Source organism: Aythya fuligula, chromosome 17 (genome assembly GCF_009819795.1).
Source record: "Aythya fuligula isolate bAytFul2 chromosome 17, bAytFul2.pri, whole genome shotgun sequence".
NCBI lineage: Eukaryota > Metazoa > Chordata > Aves > Anseriformes > Anatidae > Aythya > Aythya fuligula.
Genome location: NC_045575.1, coordinates 2,029,546 through 2,043,060, shown reverse-complemented (window position 1 = coordinate 2,043,060; position 13,515 = coordinate 2,029,546). Strand labels below are relative to the sequence as shown.

The following is a 13,515-nucleotide window of genomic DNA, read 5'->3' as shown; positions in this document are numbered from 1 at the left end:
CCCAAGAGATTTGTACAAAGTATTTTACACAGTGTAACTATGTAAACTGTATAAAAGTTACTTACACAAAACTTGAGTATTTCCTCTTCTTGTCCTACCAACTACGTAAATAAATTTGGGTTGGACCCGAAAAGTGAAGCTATGAGAATTTAAAGAGCATAAAAGTTATAGGGTTGTTTTCCTCCCAATGTAGCTAAAAACCTGTTTTATTTTCTATAGAATGGTGGGGCATTAGTAGGTAATTCACTTGAGCATCTAGACCAGCACAGATTCATGCAAAGTCCTGTTCTGGTTCACGAGAGATGCTCCACTGGGTTGAAGAAGCTTATTTTTCAGAGTATTGCAGCTGAGCAGAAGTTGGCCTGAAGACCAAAAGGGAGATGTGGGGAAAGTCATGGAAGTGAGTGCTGTTTCTTTTCTGCTACAGCTTTCCATTCCATGCAGTTGGCTATCAGCAGGGTACGTGTTCTTATTTTTATGTTGAATCAAAAGTCAGAGATTTAAAAATATTCACCTTTGCTTTAATGATAACTTGTAATGGCAAATACCTGACAAACAGTTAAAAAAAATTAAAACATCCTTTGAGCATCTGCCCTCAAAGGAGCTGCACTAGGTCTCTGAGCTGTTGTACATAATTCAATGCATTTCTAGAGATATTTCCGTAAGGAGAAAGTCTGTAGTACTAAAGAAGATTTACCATGTTTAAAGAATCCCTTTAAAGTCCATACAAGTCTGTAAAATAAATAACTACCTTCACTGAAAGTGCTTCTCTGACAGATCTGCTCAGGCTCTTCCAGCACAGCAGTTACCTGTGCTGCTGACAACAGTGCACACCGAGACACCCGCTACCAGCTCTAGCTGGCACTGCTGAATGAGATGAGGCCCTGCTGGCACGCTGCCTGTTCTCCTTTCGCTGCAGGGACGCATCAGAGCAGGTTGGACGTGGACACCTCTGCGTCTGGAGGGCTGGCGGGGAGCGTGCTGTCGTAGAACTTCTTCTGGGAGCGCAGGAGAGGAGTCTGAGTGTCAACGTCGCGGCAGGCGTTGCGTTTGAGAGAGAGGAAGACGTGCTGTGTCCAGCCATACACGATGCAGTTCAGAAGGCCCTGGGAAGCTGCTGTCAGCGCCTGGGAGAGACAGCAGCAGAGATCAGGGCTGGCTCGTCAGCCAGCGCCGCACAGCACTCGGAAGCTCCCTCCCAGGCTGCCAAACCTGGCACATTTTGTCAGGCCTCCCACTTCCAGCACGATTTTATCTATCTGCATCCCCACACGATACAGGAATCTCACGGTTATTTTAATAAGCTTTGCGAAATGCTGCCTCAGGCACATCAGGCAGCTGGACAAGTGCTGGGAAGGAATTACATTTAGAGACTTTCACAGAAACTGAAAAACCTAACTGAATTCTGAGGACCCCTTCCAGTCCTGTTTGCTATGATCTCCATGATGCTGTGATTTTGGTTACTGAGACCTTTTTAAGCCTGTGAAAAAAAGAGCAACTAACAAAGATCTTTGCCAACCAGAAGTATAAATCTGACTTAAGCTCATAGAGCAGTCATAGTTGTAGCTAGAAAAAAGGGTTTTAGGCAGAGATTAAAAACAGGCAGGCACTAAGAGATGATAGTTCAAGTAGAGAAAGCAAAACAAAGGAGGTTGCAGATGAAGACTTTACCTGTAGAATGAGGAGAGCCATGTAGATTTTGCTGCTTGTTGAAACCACCAGCTTCAGAATTCCGAGGAGGACAGCTGCAAAAAGGGAGTGTCAAAAGGGTCTTGCTTTAACCCCACCTCTTTTGAGTTTCCTTGCCAGGCTCTATGCCTTACGAGGATATGGTGACAGTAACTCAGTGCTCTGCTAACCTGGGGCCCAACAGCAGAAGAATGCGATGGGGTAGAAAACCACGCGTTGTTCCACCACCTTAATCATGGCCCACTGCTGGTCTCCCAGGAATCCTGTGGAGTTTACAAACCTCTTGTACAAACCTCGGGCTCGAACGAGTACAACCTAAAAAGAATAAGCATAATTGAATAACTGCTTGAATTTTGGACATGTGCTCTGATCTGGCTTGTTTAGCTAGGACAGAGTTATCCCGTGTTTTTTAGCTAAATCCTCATTTCAATCTATGAAATCTTTTCACACTGTGCGACAGGGTATGCCCTGGGGCAGAGCAGTTGCTTTGCACATGATCTTTTCTGAACTGAGGACACTTAATTCATTTGCTCTCTTGCACAGGAGCTCACCTGTGCACTAGGTGATCCCTGCTGCCATTCTCTGAGCCTCCTCTACCTGCCAAATCCTTTTTGAGGTGGGCTGACAGAACACGGGGCTGCAGATGGATTTATACGGTGGCACAATTAAATTATCCCTTCCAAAAGGAAAAAGCACCACTCAGTTCATCCCCTGGTGCTGTCTGGCCGCTGGCACCATCCAAGCAAACCTGGGAGACCGATGAGCATGCACACAAAGTCACCTCTCACTCGTGTAAAGACGAAAAGGGGCAAAACTTCTCATCTTTCACACCGCTAGCGTGCAAGGACCACGTTTCTTACCAGAATGGCTACGAAGCTGATCAGAAAGGAAACGAGGAAGACCCCCACACCATAGAAATGCATCACACGGCAAACGGAGCCGTTCAGCGTCAGTGGCTCGCTGGTGGGCACAGCTGCCTCTGTGTGCATCAGGAGACATCTGCGGGGGGAAAGGAAACGGACGGAGCTCTTGCCGTGCCTCAGAAGTGGTGAGGCTCTTTCAGAGAGAGGCGTGAAGCTTACCCGTGCTTCTGACTGAAGTTCTGGTAGCAATTGCTGTTGTTGCCCAGGCAAAACACAGGCACCATGAGAAGAAAGGGGACCAGGCTGGGAGGAGAGAGGACGACAGCACAGTTACTGCATTGCAATTCTCCTGCCCCCAGCCAAACACTCCTTCTTCTGTCTCCTGTCACCACAGAGGACTTGGAAATTGTTTTTATTGTGCTGCTCTGGAGGAGTATTTTACCAGCTTGGCTAAGTTCCACACTTCATTCATACAGGCAATGAGTAAAGAGAGCACTTTCTGAAAAGGAACCTATACGTAGTTCATCCAGCTATAACTAACTTGGCTGGAGAAAGGCCCTTACATCCCAAGACTCTTGCTCAGAGCTTAGGTCACTGCTGCCATTGAGGACAAACACAGGTTTTAGTAAAATTTGCTCCAAAACAAGCCGGAAGCAGGGATCAGGATGCTGCAGTTTACCAAACCCACAGCATTTTGCCAGAAACGAATCTTACCTGGACAAGATCGTTGCTGCTCGGCCAATGCAGCTCACGTAATCTACAACCTGCAAAGTCCAAAGAGCTTAATTAAATGGTCGTTTCTGTAAAGCCACTGGCTCCCAGGAACCAGCTCCCAGGGAGTGCTTCAGCAGCTCTGGATCCTCCAGATGCTGGTTAATCCCCAGACCGAGTACAAATGCTGCTTCCCACTTTGCTCTGAATTAACACCACCAGGCTCAGTGCGTGCTGATGTGCCAGAGGAACATCCGACACCTCCACCAGCTCACTGACGTGTTCTCCTTCAAAGCCAGGACTGAGAACACTTTAAACCAGCCAAGCAGCAGACACTTGGTGAGCTCCCTGGTGTAACTTACTCCTTCTTTGTACTGCTCATTCATTCAACCCAACCCTGTTCCTCAAAAATTTCATGTTCTGATGAAGAAATGCAGGCAGCTTGGAGTGTCCCGGCCTCAGGTCATGAGGAAATGTACTCTGGCAGCTGGCATCCACGCACCAGCTGTGAGAATTAAACACAGGCACAGCTGTGGTGTTGGGAAACTTGTTGTAGGTGCTGCGTTTTGAATGGGAGCCCAGGAAGGAAACCAATCCTACAAGCGGATCCAAACCCTACAGACAAGAGCCCTTGAAACAGAGCGATCTGCACAGACAGGTGGAGTGTCTGAGACGTGGTTTGCTGCCCACAGCAAAGGTCTGGGGAAGAGAAAAGCTGTTTAAAGATGTGTTCAGTGGGAAGAGCTGCATAAGGAGCCTGCTCTCTTGCAGTGCCACGGCGGGAGGACCTGCAGTTAGAGCAGTGCTGGTGCCTCACTGTTTAGCCAGGTGTGAGAACCAAACGACTGCAGGCAGAGATGCAGATCACATGGCAAGTGAAGTGTTTGTTTAGCCTGCAACTCAACAAGTATTTTTTGAGCACCACGTCCTTGTTCCTTGGTTCCCAGCGATCGCACTGGCTCCCAGATGGGTTTTCATAAAGGTCAGCGACCACGAAGGCAGGACCGCCCGTTGTTCAGGGAGCCAACCCCTCCTTTTATCACTAGCTCCCTCCCGTCACACCTCCCATCTCAAGCTCTTACAAAACACTGCTGATGCTCTCAAAGCCTGTACGACACCTGGGGAGGCCAGAAATTACCAGTTCTCAGTTCCGGACTGCCCAGGCTGCCCTTGCTTTCCTGTCCCCTGGAGTCATTGCTCAGCCAGGAGGCAGTGACAGCAACAAAGCAGCTACTTGACTGGTGCAAACTGCTCTTCCCTGGGAGAACTTCACCGATCCTGAGCTTTCTCTGCTCTGAGACGTGCACTGCTCTTTGCTTTTGCCTGTTTTGGCCTTGCAAGCCCAATCCTTCACTGAGATCCTACAGCACCCTGAGCTGTAACTCGTGCCACAGCAAGATACGCAAATTCATCCAGAGGACCTTCAAAGCCCCTGTGGCAGGGTCTGCTGCCTTGTATGAGCCTCCAGAACCCCACCAGAACCCCCCAGGTAGGTCTCGGTCCCCAGCAGCTGCTGTATATCGGTCCTACTCACCGTGGGGGGCATCCTGTTAAGGCTCTGGTTGTATTTCACCTTCAGGTCCCTGTACAGATGCCAGGTGTAGTTGACAGTGTACAGAAAAGAGGCCACGTAGAACACCTGAGGAACACAAAGAGCCAGGATTTCGGACAAGAGCTCCTGCAGCAGCTTTGGTTCACGGCTGATGAGCCACGGGCCAAAGGTAGGGTATTAAACAGCGTGGGGGACTGCCCCCACAGCCCTCCTGAGCCCCTGTGCTCGTCTGCTGGGCTGCAGAAGGACACAACCTGGGAAGAGCCAGGCTGAGGAGGGGTCTCGCCTTGTCCTGCACAAAGGGGGCTTCAATTTGGCCCCAAATCAGGGCCGGAGGACTCTTACAAATACAAATCTTTGTGACTCAGCTCATTTTTTGGCCCAACTTCTGACAACGCAAAAAAGGTTTAAAGGCACTTGCAGCTTCTCTGTGCTGCATCCGCTGGAAAACACAACACAGACACAGCAATTAAATTTTTTTCTCCTCATGCGGCGAGCTCACTGCCCGGTGAATTCACGGAAATGGGAAACAATAGCATACATGGAGAGGAAAGCGGGGGCAGAGACTACAACAATTGCACCGGGAGCCAGATTTAGCGTGCTAAGAATCCTGTTCCCTCCATGGAAAAAAAAAAAAAAAAAAAGAGGAAAGAAGAGCTACAAAACACTGCTTCCCACAATGAGTTTCCCAGCCCTTGATTGCAGCTTGAGGTAAAACCAAATACCAAATATCTCCTGTAAAAAGAACAAATCTTCCTTGCACTTCTTCTGGATCCCCAGCCACGGTTGCTTGAGGCAGCCGAGTCCAAACAGAGCTGCCTGCCCTTACTATATATACGCGTGTGCTGGGCTTGTTACAGGAAACACATGCTTCAGTGGCAAAGGCAAAGAGGAAGGGCTGGACAAGTGAATTTTTTTCTGTGGATTTGCCACCCTCTGCCAAAGAAGCACAGGTTTGTCAGCCCAGTATCACCAAAGTCCAGGAATAAGTCACTAAATAAACCCGGGCTCCTTCACCGAGGGTGCAAACGCTCTTGGCTGGCCCTCAAGAGGCTGGGTCCGAGGGGCTGCTACACTGCAGCACGAACGTTACAGTGACTTCCCAGCTCATTAGAGGAGGTTTAATGAGGGTTTGTTGCCCTTCTTCAATTACTTCCAGAGCAGGTCATCGAAGCAGCCCGCAAAGATAATTCTCTTGCACTGCAAACCGCCTCGGAGAGCTCACAAAGCGCCAACGCTGCCTTCTTTGGGAGAGGGAACCCAAAACTTGTGGAGCTGCCTGAAGGCAGGAGGAGCAGGGAGTTCTGCTCCACTCAGCCCCACCTCGGGGGCTGCGGGTGGTCCCGCAGCGCTCACCCGGAGGAGCTCAAGGGAGAGCCGAGAGCCCCCTCATTACAACACTTCTGTGGCTCCCCATTGTGCTCAGCGGCCTGAGCAGAGCTTGCCAGGACATTATTAGGCCACTGGAACTGAACTGGAAGAATGTGGGGGAACTGTGCAATTAGAACCACGATCTCTGTTCTGGGCTTCAGCACTGCGGTGCAAAGGCAAAGCAGGGAGAAGGAAAGAGCAAAGGCAAGGGGTGGCAGAAGGGAGCACTGTTTACATCTAATAGTGTGATTTCAACCACGAGCCTGGGGCTGAAACAGGAAAAGTCCATGAAACAAAGCCACCTCCTGCTTTAGGACATGGTACGGATGCTAGGGGAGTTCCCCTGGCAGCAGCTTCAGCCCCTGGTGATGATGTGATGGTCAACAGCTTGCAGAAGCCAGAACTCTGCCCTGATCCTACGGCGATCCCCTGAGACCACCAAACCACACGGAGTGCGCTGTGGGTCTGCAGACACCGCTGCTGAGCCTGTCCCACCCCTGCCTTTTTACAGCTTTTAGGTGTGCAAAGCAGCCAGGTGGATTTACGAGACACCCAGGAACGCAACCCTTGCAAGACTTCTCCTCCACGCAGAGGACAGGGCCGGGAGCCGTTTGTTCCTTTCCTTCGGTCACAGATCACTTACATTCTGCAGAAGGCGCCGGTCAAACCTGTTGCTGGCTCCTACTTACGCACGAGATGTCCCCACCGCGCACACGGGGCACTGCTGGGGTTGAGCAAGGAGGTGTCCTGCGCCCCGTCACGTGCGCCGCGCGGGCGCTGTTGCTATGGCAAGTGCTCCGTTTGTTTTAATTTCTCCCAGAGCAAACAGCAGCCAGAGCTCCTGCCAGACACAAGCCGGCTCGGCTGTCCCCGTGGCTGAGCCCAGGATGGGGCAGGCACCCCGCACAGCACCCCAAAAGCAAGAGCAGGAAGGAGCCAGAAGTGCACGAGCTCACAGCGTGCTCTCCGTGTCCACACTGAGAATTGATGCTGTGTTGTCTGTACCCAAGCTGCTTCTCCTCCAGCACTGCAGTCTGTCTTCTCCAGGCCTTAAGAAGCTCACCCCAGCACCCAACTTCAAGAGCTGTCCCCCAGGCAAAGCTGCGAGGGAAACATCTCTACAACCCCTCTGCAACCCCCTCGGTCCTGCCGGCTCCTTCTGCCTTCGGGCTCTGAAAAGCCTCCCCTGAACTGTTCTCGTTTTCCCCTGTAGCATCATCTAAAAGACATCTTTGATACCATTCTGCTTCGTTCCCAGATAACCAAACCACGCTGCGGTGAACATATTGCGCTGTTTCTCCAGCAGCACAGCTTGGCAAAGCAGAGAGAAGCCAGGAGTGGAGCAGCTGCTCTCTAAGCTCTGCTCTCCATCACAATACAACTTCACCCAGACACAGCTGTGAAATAACACCAGGCTGCAGGCTCCCGTCCCCACACACACGGTGTGAGCACCTCCACAGCCCCTTGCTCTTCCCAGCCACGTTTTTGTGGGCGCTTCAGAAGGAAACTCTCAAGCCCAGAGGTCGCCGCTCACAAACCACCGCCCTGGCCCCGGCTGAGCTGTGCCCCGCAGCTTTTCAAGAGCAGTGATTTGCAGGGCCTAACGTCCAAGTGGGAAGTTGGTGAGACACGAGCAAACCGTCAGGAAAAGAGCATTTCCTTCATTCCACTCCAATTAGTCTCAGAAATCATCCCGGAGCGCTGGAAAGCAGCCGAAATCGCCGGGGCATGGGGCTGAGGTTGAACAGAGAGCAGCCCCCAAGCATCCTCAGGACTTGAGAGAGCACAGGGCTGGGTCAGCGAGCTCAGGAAGGGCACGGCTCTGAGAAATGTGTTAAATCTGAGCCCAAATGAATGGCAGAACGCATCTGCTCCTGCCCTGGGTGGAGGAAGCATGAAGAGGAATAGGAAAGCTGCAGCATGGGAGGCACAGAGATAATCTTTGGCGCGGGACCAACAGGAAATAGATAAAGCCCCATCTACTCGCTTTGCAGAAGTAACCCGAACGCTGCAACCACAAAATCCCATGCTCTCTTTGCCTTCCTTATTGCCTCTCGCAAAGCGGCTGTACCTAAAACCAAGCACCGTTATCTCTGGCCTACAAACGAGGCGAAGAGATCTGATAAGTCAAGTTTGCACAGGGAGCCTCTGCCAAAGCCGGTCTAGGAACAGTTCCCCACGGCCACGCTCTGATCACCGGCGAGGCTAATTACAGTAACGGGCTCAAAATGATGAATCGTGATGCCAAGGCTACTCACTTGTCCCGTGGCTTGCAGGTTGTAGCAGATGAGATCGTGTTTGGAGGTCGGTGTGCTGTAGAGCAGCGCCCCGGTGAGCCAGCACATGCCCAGGAGCAGGTCGGAGAGGCTCAGGTAGAAAAGAGGGCGAACCTGGGGAAAGTGAAATCGGTCAGCAGGTCTGGGCGGTGCTCACAACAGCCCCGCGACCACCGCCAGCAGCAGCTTGTTCCCCTTGCCTTTGTATCTGCTTCTATGCCATCACCCTGCCCTAATCAGCAGCAATGTCCCCAGATCCAAGAGCAGCATCAAATTTACAAACCTTACAAACCAGTAGATCACACCGTGATCTGCAGCTTGGCAGAATGAGGCAGGTGTGCAGGGAGAAGCAATGCTGTTTAGGAAATCAACTGATAGAGAAATCAAACTTCTGGGAAACACAAACCCTTCTTAGGTCTGAAATAACCTGAAACGGGCATTTTTCTCCTGTGTTTCATGGCATTTCAGCTGGTGACTAAGGCTGAACCTATTTTATATGCCAGGTTAATGCAGCAAGGATGCTTTTCAGGAGCCTCGATTTTGAGATTTTTTTCCAGGAACTGAGCCTTTGGGTGAAATTTGCCCCAGTATTGTCCTTTAAGTCAACGCCTGCCACCCATTGTGTCGTATTATACTTGTCTTGTCCCTGAGAGTAAACAGAAAGAGCTTGGGAAGACTGAGTAGCATCAAAGCACATCTGATTGAACCCGAGCTGTCCCGAATGGCAGTTTTTGCTGAGATCCACCTGGTGTCTTTCAGACCCCACAGCAGGCCCTCTGCCTCCTGCAGGGTTTCTCCTCAAACAGCCTTGCCTCTCCAGCTTTGAGGTTGTCCCACCTCGCCCAGCAGATCGAGCCTGGACATCGTTGTGCTTATCAACGTCTCTCTGAGCAGCGATAAATCCAGGCTTCTCCTCGCTGGTGCAGAGCTGAAGCACCAGCAGGCAGGGGCACGCCAGGCTGGGGACACTTCCAGGTTGTGAGCACGGCAAAGCAGCTCTCAAATAAGCAAAGCAGCAACTTTTGCCCCCAAAACACGAGACCTCTTTCTCCAGCACCACGTGTCCTCGGAGGGAAGCGCCACTGCAGGCTGAGGAGCCCTTTTGGCACGGCCCTAAATGAAGTAGGTGGCCCAGTCGTAAGAGAAAGGCAGCACGGTTCTTACTTGCAGAAGGGAAAAGAAGAAACAAACGGTATTTATAAAATAGAGGAAGGGACTGTAAAGACGTAATCATTCAGAGGAGCTGCCAGGCTGGAGCTGCCAGGCTGGAGCACAGATGTTGATCTTGCTAAGCCTGGTCATCGCCCGCGGACATCTGCCTGCAGAGAACCTGTTGACATGACAGAGGAAATTCCGTGTTCATCGCTTGCCATCATGAATGATTCAGCTCATGCTGAACTTTTATTGACTCTGTAGAGGCCGAAAGCAAGTTTCAAGAATGCAATATTTGATTTCCTCAGCTGGGGGTAGGAGGGGGAAGTGTTTATAATATTTTTCTCCTCCCAGCCTCTAGAGCTGTTTATTTCTTACTCTGGAGTCTCATGACACAGGGAATAAACTATTTGTGGCGAGCTTTGATATGGATTTCTTCCAACCCCTTTGTTTACAAACTTGCCCACAGGACCAGAAATGTGGGGACAAGAGAATGGGGAAGTTACTGAAGATTTTGCTGCTTTTGAAACGCCAGCAATGGATCCGGCTGGCAGCAGCACAGCCTGGAAGCCCGACGCCAACGGGTCACTCTGGCTGGGATCCATCCTTCCGAGCCGGATTTGCAATAATCTGAGCAGAAACATCTGGAGTCCCTCAAGCAGGAACGCTCCATCTGCGGCTGGGAGCCATGGGCAACCCGAAAACAGCGAGAGTGCAGCTCCCGGGCCGCAGCCCCATCATATGACTGATAGCACAAGGGCTCCCGAGCGATGTGGGCTGGTAGCCATGGAAGGCAACGGGCTGAGGCTGCTGAGTCACAGCAGGACCCCTGCCAGGCCCAGCTCCATGCCACAGCAGAGGGGAGGACCCCAGGAGAGAACCACGGCTGGTGCTGTGCAGGGGATACGTGGATCTTGAGAGGGTTCTTGATCACTTTTGATAAGCGCCTTGTGCAGCACGAGCTCAGGAAGGCGTCCATCCCAGCAGCAAGGTGAAGTCCCAGCTTTCCTTCCTCCCTGGGAATGCACCGAGATCTCCGCAGCTTGTTCTGGATGTGTTTTTTCCATGAAGCTCTGGCTACCCGGGAGCAAGACTGCCCTGCACGCTGCAAGCAGTGCAAATTTGCCCTGAAAACCTGGACGCAGGTTCTCCAACCCACCCTGCTTCATCCAGCGATGTCTGCATGCACGACTTCCTTCTCTGAGGATAATTTACTGCATTCCCTGGTCTGTGGGCTGCAGATTGAACCCACGATGTATGATGAACATCGAAGGCAAGGGAAGTACAAAGACAGCTTTGTTACGACTTCGCTGCCAGCTTCACCGTCCTCCTGCTCTTAGCAGTAACCTGTTATCTGCGTGGTCCACACACCGGGCTGCCAGATATCTGCAAATCCCAAAGAACTGCAGCTTCACACAGCTCCGTGCGCCGCCTCCAATAATCCTGGACAGACAGACGGGCTGTGCATGGACAGCAAAAGCCCTGCAAGCTTGGGCTGGAGGTCCGTGATTACCAGCATGCCTGATGCATCCCAGATGTGCTGGATTCCCTGCACGGATGATCTGCACGTGTGAAGCGTTTGGGATGTGCCAGGCACTGCTGCATGAACAACGTGCATGGCCAAGGAGGATTTTTAGGGCCTCCCTGGCGAGCTCAGCACAACAAACTGCTCTGCTTTTGCCTGAACCTCGCAGCACCTCTGCTAACACCCCTTTTAGCTGCCTGTTTAAAGCCTCAGCCATACCCCAGGACCTTTGCACGCATTGGGGAATCCCCACACAGCTCTCCAGCCCCAAAACCAAACCCACGGGACGCCGGCAGGAGCTGCAAGGACGGCGCTGAGGGACCTGCTCCTCCCCGAGCACGTACAGCCCAAGGTCAGCCCCACACGTGTGGCAGCACGGCCACAGGCTCTTGGCCAGCCCTTGGCCTCCTCCTGGCTCTAATAAACAAGGTTTAATTAACCCCAGCGCCCACGGCCCATGCAGCCCAGCTCAGTCCTTACCTCGGGGGACCTCACCGCGTTCTGGAAGACAGCGTAGGCAATGATTGAGCTGGAACCTGTAACACTGACAAAACAAAGCCTGCGTTGGCACGGGGGGCTCGCTGGGACGAGCAGTTTTTTGTTTTTTTTTTCGTTTTTTTTCCCAAAAAAGACATCATGCCACCACCACCTCCGTCCAGCCGGTACCTGAGCATGGCCATGGTGAACTGGATCCACTGCAGAGCCGAGTACACCTGGGGGACACGGAGGGACACGGGGCGCTGTCAGGGACCTCCTGCGGCCCCCCCACGGCCCCACGGAGCCCACGGGGAGCCCACGGGGAGCCCACGGGGGGCCGGGACCGAGCCCACGGGAGCCGGCAGGGAGGGGACAGAGGGGACAGAGCTCGCTCACCTCCTGCCAGCCTCCGTCCAGCCGGGACGATGTCGCCGGGAGGGCCATGGGCACCCACGGGGCACCCACCGGGGACCCACCGGGCACCCACCGCAGCCGCCGCCTCGCCGCTCCCGGGGCTCCGCGCACCGCCCGCGCCCCGCCCCGGGGCCACACCGAGCCCGGCCCGCCCCGGGGCCAGCCCCCAGAGCTCGGGGCCGGCTGAAGGGGAGTGAGCCGGGGGCGGTGGCGGCGGAGCCCCCGCGGGAGCTTCGGCTTCGGTCCCCGGTAACGCCGCGGGGCTCCCGGGGAGACAAGCGGTGTTGGCGGAGTCACCCCTCCAGCAGCCGACCCGAGGCGACCCTGCTTAGCTTCGCCACGCCGCCGCGCCGCGCAGCGCCACCGGCGGGCGCCGGAGGGCGGGAACGGCTGAGGGGCCGGGGGCGGCCGCCGCGGTCTCCTCAGGAGCCTCCCCCCCGCTCAGCCTCTGCCTTCTCCCTGACCTCCAAAACCAGCAGCGGTTTCTTTAGAAAGCAGTTCAAGCGTCAGCTATTAATTGGAACCTGTTTATTTTTATTATTATTATTATTATTACAGCATTTTTAATACACTTCACCTTGCAGCAATGTCTGCTCCTTGAGATTCAAAAGGCAGCAAAGCTCCCTCAGAAATGAGTTTTGCCGAGCTTGGAAGCGGAGCCTTGAGGCAGAAGGCGCAGCAGGTGTTCCTCTCAGCCTGGGGCCCTGATCAGCAGTCGCCTGAGCTCCACACAGCAAGGACAGCACCCACAGCACCTGCTTGCCTGATCCCTGGGCCAGGTACCTCCATTAAAGCAGGTGGAGCTTTTAAGGAATTAATACTTTTGCTTCCCGTCACAAGACCTCGTTTTCAAACACTTAAAACTCTGCCAAACGCTGTTGAAGCTTTAGTTTGAGTGCCATTCACTTCTGAAGACCAGGTTGGAGAAGGTATTTCATTCACGTTGACTACTGTTTGCAACTTTTCAATGTATTTGTCTCCCTTTCTTCTGAATTGGGGAGATGAAGACTGGTCAGGAAGAAGAGGCAAAAAGCACAGGCAGATGTCCTTTTCATGGGGAAGCTCACCTGAATTTACCTCATCAGCCTCTGAAAAAGCACGTTTTTGCGCTGGCGAGTCTCCTTGTAATAGCACCTCGAGGTGATCTGCCCTTGCACTGTGCTCACTCAGCCCAAATATCGTGACAGGGCTCGGGAGGACGCTTGCTGACAGGAGACGCAGGGTGAGTTTGGAGGGCAGAGAACCTGGCTTCACCTCGCCTGGGGGCTGCCCAAGGCAACCAGAGACAGGAGCCGCTGGAGGAGAAGGCAGAAAGAAGAAACTGCGGGTCTCTCAGTCAACAGCAGGTAAGAAAAGCAAGACTGGGATAAGAAGCCCTACTGGGAAGGCAAAAGGTAGGATGAGGGGGAAAGGGAATAAAACCCAAGGGTACTAAAACCAGGGGAAGGCAGGGACAGGGGCGTCAAGTCTGTACCTTTTAAAGCA

The 13,515-nt window shown here is 52.9% G+C and overlaps 1 protein-coding gene across 1 annotated transcript; it reads right to left on the bottom strand.

Moving 5' to 3' along the window:
* Positions 1–517: 517 nt before the first annotated feature.
* On the bottom strand, positions 518–12,071 carry TMEM116 (transmembrane protein 116). The gene is made up of 11 exons (XM_032199107.1): positions 12,013–12,071; positions 11,806–11,852; positions 11,620–11,683; positions 8,445–8,576; positions 4,798–4,902; positions 3,267–3,316; positions 2,772–2,855; positions 2,550–2,688; positions 1,860–2,004; positions 1,672–1,745; positions 518–1,127 (listed from the first exon to the last, which is right to left on the bottom strand). Exons 1-11 carry the CDS (start codon positions 12,058–12,060, stop codon positions 927–929), a joined length of 1,089 nt encoding a protein of 362 aa, XP_032054998.1. The 5' UTR covers positions 12,061–12,071; the 3' UTR covers positions 518–926.
* Positions 12,072–13,515: the final 1,444 nt, after the last annotated feature.

Bases quoted from the DNA above. Each gene is read 5' to 3' on its own strand.
- TMEM116 (XM_032199107.1), bottom strand. From the start codon at position 12,060: ATGGCCCTCCCGGCGACATCGTCCCGGCTGGACGGAGGCTGGCAGGAG. The intron at 8,577-11,619 runs GTAAGGACTGAG...CACTTTCCCCAG, and splicing joins ACGCGGTGAGGTCCCCCGAG to GTTCGCCCTCTTTTCTACCT. The intron at 2,005-2,549 runs GTAAGAAACGTG...TATTCTTTTTAG, and splicing joins TCAGCTTCGTAGCCATTCTG to GTTGTACTCGTTCGAGCCCG.